This window comes from Triturus cristatus, chromosome 1_1 (genome assembly GCF_964204655.1).
Source record: "Triturus cristatus chromosome 1_1, aTriCri1.1, whole genome shotgun sequence".
NCBI classification, from domain to species: Eukaryota; Metazoa; Chordata; class Amphibia; order Caudata; family Salamandridae; genus Triturus; species Triturus cristatus.
The window spans coordinates 132,699,574-132,715,427 of record NC_140579.1 but is presented as its reverse complement, the minus strand read 5'-3'; the positions used below and the strand labels follow the sequence as shown (position 1 = coordinate 132,715,427).

General features: G+C 47.5%; 1 protein-coding gene across 7 annotated transcripts in view; it reads left to right on the top strand.

Moving 5' to 3' along the window:
- ACLY (ATP citrate lyase) overlaps positions 1–15,854 on the top strand; it is a 463,802-nt gene that overhangs the window by 262,737 nt on the left and 185,211 nt on the right. For all 7 annotated transcript variants that reach the window (XM_085616801.1, XM_085616574.1, XM_085616958.1 and 4 more), the window contains 2 exons: positions 11,226–11,367; positions 12,245–12,413. In XM_085616801.1, the coding sequence (XP_085472927.1) occupies positions 11,226–11,367; positions 12,245–12,413 (311 nt within the window). The remainder of the gene's footprint in view (positions 1–11,225; positions 11,368–12,244; positions 12,414–15,854) is intronic.

Genomic DNA, 15,854 nt, shown 5'->3' with positions numbered 1-15,854 from the left:
GGCGGCGAAATCCTCCCTTGCATGGTGGACTCGTCAGAACAATCTGATGGTGGGGGTCCCTTTTCACCAGCCACTTCCAGTGCAATCGGTGGTGACAGACGCGTCTCTGCAAGGTTGGGGGGCACACATGGGGTGCCTCCAGATACAGGGTCGATGGTCTACAAGAGAGCAGGGCTACCACATAAATATGTTGGAACTCCGGGCAGTCCACCTTGCGCTAAAGGCGTTCCTCCCTGCAACTAAAGCCAATTCAGTCCTGGTGCAGACCGACAACACCACGACCATGTTCTACTTGAACAAGCAGGGCGGGACTCGGTCACGTCCTCTTTCCCTAGAGTCCCAGGCGATCTGGCACTGGCTGCTCGCCCGGAACCTCTCGGTAGTGGCTGTGCATCTTCCAGGGGAGTTGAATCTCAAAGCAGACGCACTCAGCAGGCACTTCGAAGATCAGCCATACTGGGTGCTACACGACGAGGTGGTGGCGGACCTGTTCCATTGTTGGGGTCGTCCAGAAATAGATCTGTTTGCAGACGACGAAAATACAAAATGCCACGCCTTCGCGTCCAGATTCCACCGTCCAGGGACCAGGGGGAATGCTCTTTTGATGGACTGGTCAGGGACATTTGCCTACGCCTTTCCGCCCCTGCCTCTGATTCCGAAGGTGGTATCCAAGCTGCTCAGATCCAACATGAAGACGATCCTCATAGCTCCGGACTGGCCACGCCAGTGGTGGTACCCGGACCTTCTCCATCTGTCGGTGCGACCTCACAGGCGACTGCCTTGCAGGCCGGACTTGCTGTCCAAGATGGGCGGGAGGATTCTTCATCCCAACCTTCCATCACTGAACTTAACAGCATGGCTCCTGAGGTCCTGCAATACGGGCATTTAGGTTTGCCTCCTGATTGCATGCATATTCTGAAAGAAGCGAAACGACCCTCCACAAGAGCGTCTTATGCGTTTAAGTGGAAGAGGTTTTTCATTTGGTGTAGAGAGAACCACCTTGATCCTACGAAGGGGCAGGATGATGTCATTCTCCCTTACCTTCTGCACTTAGCAAGATCAGGCTTAAAGTATGCATCAATCAGGGTCCATTTGTCTGCCATTACGGCGTACAGGATGTCTCCCAATCAACCCTCCTTTTTCCAGATGCAGGTGGTCAAGGACTTCTTACAGGGGTTGAAGAAAGTCTACCCCCCTGTCCGAAACCCTTCTCCTCCGTGGGAGTTGAACTTAGTATTGTCAAAATTGATGGGTCCACCTTTTGAGCCAATCCACCAAGCTTCCTTGCAACATTTGTCTTGGAAGGCCGCTTTTCTGGTAGCCATTACATCGGCACGCAGAGTAAGCGAGATCCAAGCGCTGTGTACCAAAGAGCCTTACACGGTCTTTCACCAGCACAAAGTGGTCTTAAGGGCGCATCCATCTATTCTCCCTAGGGTAGTGTCTGATTTTCATATTAATCAGTCCATTTCTCTTCCTTCTTTTTTCCCAAACCCAGCGACCCCGGCTGAGCGGTCGCTTCATTCCTTAGACCTCAAGAGGGTACTTAAATTCTACCTAGAAAGTACCAAAGGCATTAGGAAGACAGATCAGCTATTTGTCAACTATGGCGCCATGAGAACAGGCTTCCCAGCCGCTAAGAGATCCATTTCCAGATGGATTGTTTCCTGCATTACCTTAGCTTACCCGCTGGCGAAAAGGCCCTTACCTTTGGCCCCTAAGGCTCATTCTACTAGGGGGAAAGCAGCCACAGTAGCTTTCTTGCATGATGTTCCAATGGCAGAGATTTGCAAGGCGGCCACCTGGAAATCGGTTCATACCTTTACCAGGCATTACTGCCTAGAATCCGATTCCAGAGCGGATGCTCAAGTGGGCCAAGCCTCCTTGAGGAACCTATTTGGGTAGCTTGGTTTATCTAAGCATACTGTTCTTTCTCTGTTTTTTTTCTTTGCCCGCATGGAGATGAGGTGAGGCTCGCTATTCTATTCTAATGCTTATGACTATTGATGAGGATCCCCTGGAAGAGAAGGATTAGTTACTTACCTGTAATCCTAGTTCTCTTCCAGGGGTATCCTCATCAAAGTCATAAGCAACCCTCCCGCCTCCCCGGGCAAAGGTGTGTTATTTTTTTTTCAGAGATTGTTATGTCTTTGTGCCATGGCTTTTCAGTCTCCGCAAAGAACAACTGACCTAACTGTCACCCCTGAGGCATGATGGGAAGTTGGGGGTCAGGTGTGCCATAAAGGCACGGTGTCAGTTTATTGCTATGCAGCAATTAGTTAGCTTTTCAGTCTTTTTAGACTGGGTATTTGCAATGCAGCCTGGGAGCTTCCTATGCTTTCAGTGATTTATAAGAATTTCTGCTGTTTTCTGAGCATTAAAACAGTTTCTAAACAAGCTATAATGTTGTTTCTCATGTTTATAATGCTTATTTTTTATGTATAGTGGAAATTCCTTACAGCATGTTTCAGCTCTAGTGTTTATTGGCTGCAGTTGCTTGTTTATACATATATGTATATATGTATAGAGATATATATATGTGGGGCACATATAATATAGTGTTTCCTGGATCCCGCACATGGGCGGGAATATTCTAATGCTTATGACTTTGATGAGGATACCCCTGGAAGAGAACTAGGATTACAGGTAAGTAACTAATCCTTCTTCGCTGTAGATGACCAGATTTTGCGAGGATGAAGCGGACAGGATTTAGATATTATTAAAGGTGATGTTTTAAACGTAGGCTCTGGATTGTACTTGATCACATTGTATATAATTTATCACAAATGGATTAGTATATATGTATATAGATTATTGACGAAGATTGTGAACCTTGTGTGTGTGAGGCATGCTGGCGAATAGTATTGGTCTAACTGGCATTGACCATGATCCCTTTCAATTCCAAAACATGACCCATAGTGGGTGCTAGTGCACACTGTGTGACAGCTGGAGTTTGCTCAACAAAGAATCTCTTAACAATGTTGTTTATTGACCAATGGGTCCCTTCCCTGGGTTGGGTACACCCCCTATTCTGCCACTCTCCAGTGGGAGGGGGGCAGGAGCCTGTCCCTGGTTGGCTGGGTACCCCCATCCTCAAGATGGCGGGGACTCGAGGTTGTGCTTCCTCGCCTCCCCCACCTTAGGGGTGGAGTTGGCAGAGGTGGGCACACCTCTCTTCCTCACTTGTTTTTCCCGCCGGTTCTCCCGCCCAAAGTGGGGGGGTAGAACCAGTGGGGACCAGTTGCTGAAAGCAGCAAATGGTCTAGAGAGGCTCACAAAGGCGGCATGCCTTTGAAGCTTCTCCTTCGTGAACCCTGCCCATCCTGAGGGAGGAGGCTTGGCACTTCGTCCCCGGATGTGCATTGATTCAGGCCCCCGATAGCAGCAAGCTCTTGACCCAGGAGCCCAGAAACATGTCTGGTGGTGGCAGGCTAAGCAGCCACTCAGTCAGGTCACTAGGAGTTGGTCAAATTTCAGGGGGCATCTCTAAAATGCCCACTGTTGTGCATTTTACATTAAATCCCACACTGGCATCAGAGTGGGTTTAGCATGCTGAGAAGTTTGATACCAAACTTCCCAGTCTTCAGTGTAGCCATTATGGTGCTGTGCAGTTCGTAATGACAAACTCCCAGTGCAATATACTCTTTAATGGCAGCACTGCACTTACAGTGCCCAGGAATGGATTTGGGCACTGTAGGGGTACAGGGCTCATGCACCTGTACCCTCACCACTGGCATAGGGCACCCAGCTAGACATGTGACTGATGTATGCCAGGGCAGTGGTTTGTGGGCATGGCACACAGGTAAGTGTGCCCTGTCGACTCTTCACGTTGTTCTGCACCAAGGCACTCAGTCTGCAAAGGCAGTGTGTGAGTGTCTGGGTACAGGGCCTCTGAGGGTGGCACAATAAGTGCTGCAGCCCTTGGAGACCTTCTCTGGTCACAGTGCCCTGGGTACCTGTGGTACCATTTACCAGGGGCTTTAATGTGGCCAGAGATGCCAATTGGGTTTAGGCTTCAATGTAGTTTTAGGGAAGGAACATGGGCCCTGGGTACCTGATTGACCCTGGGCTCCTGCTAAAGGATATCCGCAATTCAGCAAAAAGTGGGGGCATACCATGCAAGAAAGAGGGCACTTTCTCACAACATGACCTTCTGGAGCAAAGACTTTTAGCATTTGAAAATAAAATCTGATCAGACACTTCCCAGTTCCTCAAACTCTGGAATGCAATTCAGTTGCCATTGAGCAGAACTAAAACTACCTGCGCTTCAAAAACCCTCTCAAAATGAAGCTGTTGGAGGTCATTCAAATAAAGACCGGACCTATGGCAGTGACTGAAGAATGACAGTAAGGATTTCTCCTGCAGCCTAAATGGACTTTCATTGTTCCTGGAATCCTTGTTCTGTACATGTTTCTTGGTCTTGTGTAGATCTCTGCAGTAGCCATTAAGTGAAGGGGTGCTGTACCAATGACCCAAGTAATAACATATATACATAACTCTTCACACTTATATTTATCAGTTGATACACAGACACACGTTTTATTTAGCTGTTTGCAGAAATCTAGGATCACAGATTATCCATGGAGTAGTCTATACCTCATTTACACCATGATCATGCCTGGTGGCGATACCTAGAACAAAACAGCTCCTGCGCAAGGGTAGCCTTAAAAGTTACACCTGGCACTGGAATCTATTACTTAGTTCATGACTTACTCTATGCTGAGCGGTGGGAGGGGTAGGGGGTGTGTGTGTGTGTCTCAGTCATCCTCTCCCATGACTGCTCTCAGAAAATCAGTGTTTTAAAATTCTATTCCCCTGCATGCTTGCGGTACAATACTTTTCTTCGGGGTCAGTGAGTTGGATCAAGGCTGCATGGCGTTTGTTGACAATAGGTTTTTGAATGTTAATCGAGGTGCTAGGTCTCCTCCCCCAGGATGGGCAGGGGGAAGCTTCAAAGGCATGCCGCCTTTGTGAGCTTCTCCAGGCCACTTGCTGTACTCCGCAACTGGCCGCCACCGGTTCTGACCCCCAATCTGGCGGGAAGACTGGCGGGAAACCCTACGTGAGGAAAGGGGGTGTGCCAGCCTGTGCCAACTCCACCCCTCAGGTGGGAGAGGCGAGGTGAAGCACAACTCCGGGCTCCAGCCATCTTGAGGATGGGGAGCCCTGCCCAATCAGAGATAGGCTCCTGCCCCCCTCCCACAGGAGAGGAGCAGGATAGAGGGTGTACCCACCACAGGACTGGGACCTATTGGTCTCGGCCCTTCCCCGACCTGTAACACCCCTAAATTTAGTATTTAGGGGTACCCTGAACCTTCCTTCCTCAGTTCCCGATACCGAAACAAGCAAGTAGATCAAGAAACAAGAAGACCTGCTGTGCAGCTGCTAAGAGGACGACTCCAACTGACTTGGTGTGAGAAAGTGGCTCTGTATATACTGTTCCCAAATAGGTACAGGGTGTACAGAGTCCACAGTCCCCAGAGGTTTGGCAGAGGCTAAAGTTGGGTATAACCTTGCACTCAAGTGGTAGCTTGGTCGAGTAGTAAGGCAGTATCAGAGGACAGTGTAAAGCATTTGTTACACACGCTCAGCCAGCAAATGGTCTCACACACTCAATAACTGAACTCTAGGCCAATGGTTTATGTATACAAAATATATGCTTGTTTTATTTTAGAACCAACAATAGGTACTAAAATATACTTTCTCAGAATGAGATGCTTTATATAAATACTTTTGCAATATGCAATTGACTATTGTAGAAAGTTACAAGTGGTTGCAATAGGCAACACAATTCTATACACAATAATGCATTGAGTTCAATGGAAGTTTCAAGTTATTTGCCACAGATTACTTTCAGGATTACTTTTGGAATTCCAGGACTGAATCCTAGATTCAGTCCTGGGTCAATACTTGGAATCCAGTGATAAGTCTACTTAATTACTGTGATTATTGTTTAGACAATATTTTGCTATTTTAAAAGTTGACACTTAGAAAATATTTCATAGAAAACAGTCAATGATTCCCTATGGCAGAAAATTCAAGTTGCAGGTATAGTATGTTCTTGTTACTTTTGTAATCCAGTACTGGGTGCGTAGACTCAGTACTGGGACCTTAATCCAAAACAGGTAAGTAATTACGTTTTCAGAAATTATACGATTTTTAAAGAATATTTAAAGTTTGCAGAAATTGACACTTAGAAGAAATTTCACAGAAAAACAGTCAATGATTTCCTATGGGAAAAAATTGGGTTACTGGTAAGTACAGTAGTAAGTATTTTTCAGAGTCAGTGCTGGGCACCAAGATCCAGCACTGGGAGCTCACCTAAGAGCAGGTGAGTATTTTCGTTTTCGTTACTCTGCTGATTTTTGGTGAATATTTTAAGTTTTGAAAAGTCCACACTTGGAAGAAATTTCAGGAAAAGCCAGTCAATGTTACCCTATGGAGAAAATTGAGTTATCGGTTTAAAGGTAAGTACTCGACTGGCAGAGTTAACGTTCTGGGCATAGACTCAGGGGTCTCCCAGGGTCAGGTAGGTACAGTTGGTTCACCCTCAGCGGCACAAGGGAGGCCGGGTGCAGAGAGTTAGGCCCAATGTTATCCTATGAGAGGTAGGGGGGCCTTGGTTGGTGGCTGCTGACTAGCTGGCCACGCGGCTGTGGGAGCTGGGCTCCTGGTCACTTACTCGGGGCAAGTGGGGAAGTAGATGGGTGTAGAGGTTGCACCGTCAGGGCCACTCGGGCGGCGGGGTGCAGGGTGCTTTTGAGCCTTCGGGGCTCAATTGATTTCAATGGGAAATCTCCGGTTTAGAAAAAGACTGCAAGCTCGGGGACGAAGATTCTTCAGGTGCCACCACCACTTCGAGAGGTAAGTTGGGTAGTTGGAGGATAGGTAGTTACCCCGGGATTTGGCATAGGGGGCCGCGGGGCGCCGGGTGCAGGTGTGCCTTTTGGTGTCGGGAAATCTTACCCTCTGTTGATCGCCGTTGGGGGGGTGCACCTGGTTCTGAGGCTGCAGTCTTCTTCAGGAGTGTCGAGGGAGGTCCTTGGGTGCCGGACTTGGGGTCACAGTCGCCGTGGGGTCGCCCTCATGGTCTTTGTTCACTCCGGCACAGGCCAGGCTTGGCGGGTGCAGAGTGTGAAGGGTTCGCGGTTCCGGGATGCTGCCAGGGATTAGATTTTCAGTGGAGCCTCCACTCATGGGAGTCCCAGGGGTTTAGAGTCAAAAGGTAGCCAGGTCCTCCGGCGTTTGTGAGGTTGCTGGCCACAAGAGAGCCGGGTTGGAGCAGGAGCAGATTCGAGGGTCGACAGGCCGGTAGGGCTGGGGCCAAACCAGTTGGTGTCTTCCTCTTCTTAGCAGCTGCAGGGCAGGTCGTCTTCTTTCTTCTAGCTCTTCTTCGGATTTCGGAATCTGGAATCTGGGGAAGGAAGGTTCAGGGTGCCCCTAAATACTAGATTTAGGGGTGTTACAGATAGGTGAATGGCAGGGACCAATGGGTCCCTGTCCTGGGGTGGGTACACCCCCTATCCTGCCTCTCTCCTGTGGGAGGGGGGCAGTAGCATAGTCCTGATTGGGCAGGGCTTCCAATCTTCAAGATGGCGAGAGCCCTGAGATGTGCTTCACCTCGCCTCCCCCACCTGAGGGGTGGGGTTGGCAGGCTGGCACATCCCCTGTGCTTATTTGGGGTTTCCGGCTAAGCTTTCCGCCAGAGTGGGGGGTTGCAGTGGCCTGGGGAAGCTCACAGAGGCGGCATGTCTTTGAAGCTTCCCCCTGCCCATCCTGGGGGAGGAGATTTAGCACCTCACCCAGGATGTGCATTGTTGCAGACCCAGGAGAGCAGGAGCTCTCCTACCCAGGGGTCCAGCAACATGTCTGCTGTGTGGCAGCCTCAGAACAGACGTGGATTGTAGGTTAGGTTTCAGGGGGCATCTCTAAGATGTCCTCTGGGGTGCTTGGTACATTAAATCCCACACTGGCATCAGTGTGGGTTTAATGTGCTGAGAAGTTTGATACCAAACTTCTCAGTCTTCAGTGTTGCCATTATGGTGCTGTGGAGTTCGTGTTTGACGAGCTCCCAGCACCATATACTCTTAAATGGCAGCACTGCACTTGCAGTGCCCAGGAACGGACCTGGGTACTGTAGGGGCACAGGGCTCCTGCTCCTGTGCCCAAACCATTGACCTAGGGCACCCAGCTAGAGGGGTGGCTGATGTATGCCATGGCAGTGTAGGTGGTGGGCATGGCACACAGGGACGTGTGCCATGTCGACTTTTTGTCTTGTACCCAGACACACAGCCTGCAAGGGCAGTGTGTGTAAGGGTACAGGGCCTCTAAGGGTGGCACATAGAGTGCTGCAGCCCTTAGAGGCCTTCCCTGGTCACAAGGCCCTCGGTGCCAAGAGTACCATTTACCAGGGGCTGACATGTGGCCAGGGTTTGCCAATTTGTGTTTTGGGGAAGGAACATAGGCCCTGGGCACCTGATTGGCAGGAGTCCAGGGCACACTCAGTCAAAGTACATTCAGCAATTCAGCAAAAAGTGGGGGCATACCATGCAAGAAAGATGGCACTTTCTCACACTTGGCCCCAGCCCTACAAGCCTGTCGACCCTCAACCTGCTCCTGCAAAACCCCGGCTCCTTCTGTGGTCAGCAACCTCAAAAACACTGGAGGACCTGACTGCCTTGTGACTCTACCAAGACTGGGACTCCCACGAGCAGTGGTTCTGCTCAAACACCCCTGGTGCCAGCCAGGAACCGCGAATCCAGCCCACTCTGCACCCGCCGAGCCCGGCCTGTGCCTGAGTGAACAATGACCCTGAGGACGTTCCCCCCCACCCCCCCTGGCGATTCTGACCTGGAATCCAGTGCCCAAGGACCCTCCTCGACGATCCAGACGATGCCTGCAGCCTCAGGACAAGGGACCCCTCCAACCGCTACCAGCAGGGGGTAAGATTTCCCGACCTCAAAAGACACCCCGGCGCCCCACGGCCCCCTGTGCCCAACTCCTGGGTGCCTACCTATCCTCCAAGATCCCAACTTACCCCTCGAAGTGTTGGTCGCTCCAGAAGATCGAGCTCCATTGAATAACATTGAGCGCCCGACAGCTCAAAAGCACCCTGGACCCAGCCGCCCGAGTGACTCTGGCAGTGCAACCTTTGTCTTAAACTTCTTCCCCATTTGCCCTGAGCAAGTGACCAGGAGCCCAGCTCCCACAGCCGCGTGGCCTGCTTGCCAGCAGCCACCAACCGAAGGCCCCCTGCCTCTCATTGGATAACATTGGGCCTAACTATCTCTGCACCCGGCTGCCCCTGTGCCGCTGAGGGTGTACCAACTGTACCTACCTGACCCTGGGAGACCCCTGAGTCTATGCCCAGAACCTTAATTCTGCCAGTCGAGTACTTACCTAAAAGCTGATAACTCACTTTTCTTCCATAGGCTAACATTGACTGGTTTCACTTGGAAATTCTTTAAGTGTGGAGTTTTGGAACTTTATAATATTCATCTAAAATCAGCCGAACAACGAATTCCGACTTAATCACCTGTTATCAGGAGAGACCTCAGTGCTGCATCTTTTAGCCCAGTACTGACCCTGAAAAGTAATTTTAACCGTACTTACCAGTAAACTTGAATTTCCTTCCATAGGATATCATTGCCTGCTTTTTGCTGAAAAAGTTTCTAAGTGTCGATTTTTGAAACTTACAAATATTCTTTAAAAATCGTGCCAACGATAAAAACATAATTACTTGCCTGTTTTAGATAGATGTCCCAGTGCTGAACCTAGGAGCCCAGCACCGGATTACAAAAGTAACGCAAACCTACTTTACCTGCAAACTGAATTTCCTTCCATAGGATAACATTGGTAATTTTACCTAGAAAAGTTTCTACCTGTCAACTTTTAAAATACAATAATATTCCTTAAAAATCACTATTGTAACCATAACGCTTTTACTTAACTGTTTACAGTGCATGTCCCAGGACTGAATCTAGTATCCAGTCCTGTGGTTAAAAAAGTAATCTACAAAGTAATTAATTGCATTTAACTAGAAATTCCCATTGAGCTCAATGTTGCATTGTGTTGCCTATTGCAACAACTGTAGCTATTGTAATCAAAGTCTATTGCCATTTGAAAAGTTTTTAACTAAAGTAATTCATTCTGAGAAAGTATATTTTGATACCTTGTTGGTTCTAAAATAAAACAATTATCTTTTGATATAAATCAATTGGCCTAGAGTTCAGTTCTTGAGTGTATGAGACCATTTGCTGACTGAGTGTGTACAACAAATGCTTTACACTGCCCTCTGATACTGCCTTATAGCTCGACTAAGCTACCACTTTAGAGAGTAAGGTTATATCTAACTTTAGCCTCTGCAAAACCTCTGGGGACTGTGGACTCTGTGCACACAGTACCTTACTTTGGACAAGTATATACAGAGCCACTTTCTTACACCATTTCATGCAAGAACATTTGCTATAAAGGGTAGTCAGTGTCTGAAAACCTACATGAGGTGTTTGGTGGCCAAATTTGGCAAATTATGGCTTCCTTTCTCCTAAAGTCTTAAAAGTGTAGCTTTGGGGATGGGACTGTAAGCAAATTCCAAAACAAGTTTAAACATTCGTTGATTGACTTGCCAGCAAGATAGCTCAGTTTACAGAGACCTGCAAGTTGCTGATTTGACTCCTGATGTGTTTTATTCTTCTATGGTGCACAAAATGTGTACCATGCTCTTGAGTAATAACTTCCATTAGTCAATGGCTTGGTCAGTTTAGCATGTAGCATCTGCTATAGAAATAGCCTTTATGTTGACACGCTTTCATACCCTTGTCTTGCTTCTTCTTTTTCACCCTCCCGTTTCAAATGTTGTTAATATTTTTACAGAACATTGTGTCTTGATAGCAGACAGTCTGTCAAGTCTCTGGGTTGTCTGTTTTCATTGAGAGAGCAGATCCCTATATACATGATTTTGGTAGGGGCATAAACTTGTTTTTGTTTTGTCAACCTGACAGTTGTTTTTGTGTAATGTTCTTTTATGTTCTGCAGCATTATTTCAAGAATAGGTGTCCTCGTCTTGAACTCTCCTTGTCTCCCTTAGTATATCGACCAAGTCTGCCTCTCACACCTGAACTGCTTTACTTTCACATGTAGGGAGTGTGTGTGATGTTATCCCTGATGCCATTGTGTTAACTATCTATATACCCATTGCCTATGCATGTTGCTGTTCCATTCACCAGCTAAGGCCACAACCCTGTTCAGCCACCACAGTAAAGGGATTGTGTGGGGAATGCAGACCAGAGCCGTGCAGGGAATGCTGGATTTCGACTACATCTGCTCCAGAGATGAGCCTTCAGTGGCTGCCATGGTTTATCCGTTCACGTAAGTGACTCACCAGTAGCCCCCATCCTGATGCTCTTTCACCGGAAAATACCTTGCAGGTTTAGAGTTGTAGTTGAAGTCTAAGTCAAATGGATTTTACATGGTGCTGAACTGTGACATGGGAGGAGGTCTATGACGATTTTGCGCAGTGTGTCACACACTGGCTAATTTCACAACCCAAAAAACATTTCCCATGAAATATTTCTTGAGGATATGTCAATGCTTTACTTAAACGTAGACTGAAAAGTGAACCTGGTAGGCCAAAGCAGTAAGCAATAGTGGGTTTATTTCATATGGGGTCTTTAAGGTTGTTGGTTTAATAGTCCTAGATTAGGCTTCTCCAACAAGTAGCTCGTGAGCTACTGGTAGCTCTCCAGGTACCTGTAAGTTCTCCTGTGTGCATCCCAGCCTACTAAATTGGAACACTTTGCATGGTTAAATACATATATATGAATGCTAAAATTGTGTATTAAAGATAAAAATGTGTGTAGTTTCAGAACTCATAAGTTGATATTTGGAGAAAAATGGCTGAATTTCCAATTAAAAGTTAAGATTTATCACCTTGTATTACCTTTGTAGAAGAATTCCAAATTGAGAAAGCCCGTTTTACATTACTGCTGGCAAGCCTGCCTGATTCACTGAGGTGATCACTGCTGGTAATCTTGTGTATGGTAGCCACTAATGTAACTGTCTGATGCGGTCATTATTACAACACTACTATTAGTAGCTCGCGATTTATTTTCCTTGACCATAAGTAGCTCTTATTACACAAAAGAATGGAGACCCCGGTGACCTAGATGCAGTCCTTTATATTCATGTGATCTCTAAATTTGCACAACAGGTAATTCAACCATTGCACATGTCTTGGTGTTTTTAGAGGAGACCACAAGCAGAAGTTCTACTGGGGCCACAAGGAGATCCTCATACCTGTGTTCAAGAACATGGCTGATGCCATGCGAAAGCATCCAGAGGTGGATGTTCTGATCAACTTTGCCTCTCTGCGATCTGCATACGACAGCACTTTGGAAACTATGAACTATCCCCAGGTCAGTTTTCAGTCTACAGTGGCATAGCTCTTGTGTGATGGATCCTTATGGGTCATATGTTACACCTTGTGCTCAGGAAGCTGCTGCCATTGCCAGTCTTGCAGCTGACCAGAGTATCTGCGAGCATAGGCACCTTTGACTACTGTTTGTCTCACTGACAGAAGTGGCATCTCCGTCATTCTGGCTGATAGTCTGTTGTGTCTCAAGATTCTATTATTCAAGTACTATAGTAGAAACCTTTTCATTTAGACATTTTAAAGGTTGAAAAGAGTGGCTCAGAAGTACTCTGAATAAATTCACTTTTCTCCTTTAGTTAAATTTCTCCTGGTCTTCATCCCACAAGGGTGCTTTCTTTCTCTCCTCTCTCCTTGTTTTCTCTCCTTTTCCATTTCACTCAGTCTCTGTTCTTTAGCGACATGACCGATTTATATTGAGTTACCTTCACTTTTTGGTGAAATATTCAGTTTTGGTGAAATATTCAGTTGAGAGTTAAGATACCCTTTCCTTAAAACCATGGAGGCACATTTAACATGTTTCAAAGTATGTTAGATGCATAAATGCATCCTACATGGAGTATCTATTCATCTACATTTTTAGATATAAAACATGGGTTTTGTTAACCTGGTACGAAATTTCAATGGCGCCTTCAGTATTTTACCAACCTGTAGGTATTTGAATTCATTTGTGGGCCATATGGCCTAGGTTTGTGATATATAAATGCCTTCTATAAAATACATTGAGATGGAGAGGGCAGGCTTTCTTTTCTGACTTGACCCTCATCCTCCTTCTGGACATCTCCATTAATAGCCATAGGCAATGAAATCGTACAAAAATATACAGTGTCTGTATGTATACACTGAAAAAACAAAGGTTAACGTGTAGATATGGTTAGGATTAGTGATAAAAACGTAGCATAGATTTAGAAAAAAAAAATTTCACTTAAAAAAACATTTAAAGTGTGGTTATAGTTGTAAATTCTAACTGTAATACTGAAAGTTTTGGTTACTTATACAGTCCATAACCCGCACCTTAGCCGTGCAAACCATAACTTGTACACTAAACATAGTGCTCATGATCTCAACCTTGATGTAACAGATGAAATTACAAATGTAAATCTTACAGATGTGATTTGCCTATTAAGTTGTAGCCTCGGAGCCCACTGCCTTCCATCCCATGCATGAAGACTCTTCAGCGCATTTCTTTAAACTGAGTCGAATACATTTGTTGAGTCTTTAATCATCGAGCGACCGGGACTCTTGACCTTCGGCCACCACATGCTCCAGACTACCCTTTGGAAAATGAAAATGCACCTGAGGTTATGGAACGTACGCCCCTTCAAAAGATGCCCACAGTGCAATTCCAAGTACTCCTGTGCCGGCCTCCACACCATCTGCAATCTTTGCCTCATGCTGGAGCACTATAAGGGCCGCTCGACTGATGTTCAGCGTTCCTCAGCAAGAAGATTGCGTCAGCGGTGAGATTGACAGGGGGCCCACAGTAGAATGGCCAAAATCCTCTTCAGAAAAGGCATACGTCTTTGACAAGGCTAGTTTGCTCGGTGCAGAGTAAGAGGAGGCAGCATTGGGTGAATCACCCAATTTCCCAACACGCCAGCCAAGTCATCAGTTCATAGACTCTGATGTCTCAGATTCAGGTGAGGAAGAAATCCAGGAGGAAAAAGAAGAGTCGTTCAGACACTCCATCCACCTTGGTTGGCCCCGTCCTTGCTTGAAGACCACACTTGTCATGGGTACTGTCGATGCTCAAACCCTTCTCGGCCGCATGTTGAAGCCGAGCACTTTCCCTCTGGGGGACAGGCATCGAGCTCTATACTGAACCTGCCACCACCTTTGGGTGCACCACCGCTTTCGAGGTCTGGTTGACGCAAAAGCAAGAACCTTTGAGCCGAGAAAAGACTCTTCCAAGGGCCTCGGCTATCCTAGAGTCTGAGACCCCTGTCTGTGCCAAACCCTCAAAGCCAGCTCCGTCATCGGAGAAGTCTAAAGCATCATTGGCAGCCAAGATAGCGCCGTCTGCTCTGAAACCACCCTCTGATCTTTGGCCCTCCGCTCTTCACTTTGAGGAACGTCCCATTCTCGAGAGGCTACAGCAGGAGCTGAACGAAAAGCAGAGGAGGATCTTCAATCACCCACATATAGGCGAGATTTCTCCTCGGGAAAGAAATGTAGGCTTGCCTTTGAGGAAACCCTGCCAACGGACACTCCTGTGCTCTTCTTGCCCACCAGGAAGCCTAAAGGCAAAGTTTATACTTCCACCGCCATCTCCACTTTCACAACCACTTCCTACCTCACCTTCTTTGTCCTCACCTCAGGGGTCTCTGGAGCCATACTTCGACACTGGCAGTCGTAGCCCTTATTCACTGAATGAGGACTTTGCCCCAGTCTACCCTGGTACCTCAGGAGATCCTTGGGAGGGTTGTTACGTGGACCCTGAGACCGACCCTTTTCTAGAAGACATCCCATTCAGGCCTTCCCGCCAGATGACACCACGGCGTACCACAGTCTTATTCAAGACATGGCTATCTACTATAAGGTAGAGATGTATGCCACCTCCAAGGAGAAAGACATTTTGGTGGAGACTCTCTCAAAGACAGAGCACTCCATCCAGTACCCCCCGATGCTCAAGGGCCTCATTACATCTGCCTTGCAGATCTTCAAACAACCGGTGAAATCTTGTGGGGTGGCACCACTTATTGAAAAATATAAACCGGTGCCCTCTGACCCGCTCAATATCACCAGATTCCTTAGTGGTTACCACTGTTAAAACAAGAACAGTGAGAGCAGCAGTCCTGGCCACTGGGGCCACTTCTCCTGACAAGTAGATCTGATAGAGAGATCTAGGTGCAGATTCCTTAACTTAGAATATTCTTCAGGCGCCTGTATGGATCCAGAGATTTTTCAGCAGTACCTCTGTGCGCTGGGGGACGGCATCGCATGGCTCTGCTCTGAAGTCTTCCACGGAAGTGACAGTTGAGCCGAATAAGTCCTTCCTGGCATGCTGACAACAGGTTTCTTCTTTTCCGTTCTGCAACGCGGATCCATGAGAAGCGGTTCCTCTGGCCTGTTTGGTTTTAGATCTAACTGACGCCTTTTCGTGTCCGGGAACAGTGCGCCGGTGCCTTTGGGCTTAAAATCGTGTGTCACCTGTACATGGCAGATGTCGGCGACGGATCCACAAGTGATGTGTATGTGGTGCTTGGGCGAGCACCACGACTCCAAGGTCGGCAGCTGAAGCCGAAGTCGCTGCGGGAACGTAGGGTTCGGAGTCCAAGTGTCGTCGGTCTCCTTGACCTAGGACTCCTGTTCGGGGCAGGTCACAAGGTCGTTCCAGAGGACATCGCTCGCCTTCCTTAGGTAAGCACAAAGGAAAGTCACGAAGGCCATCAGCCTCACATAGTCGTGACACTGGGGCCCGTGGTTC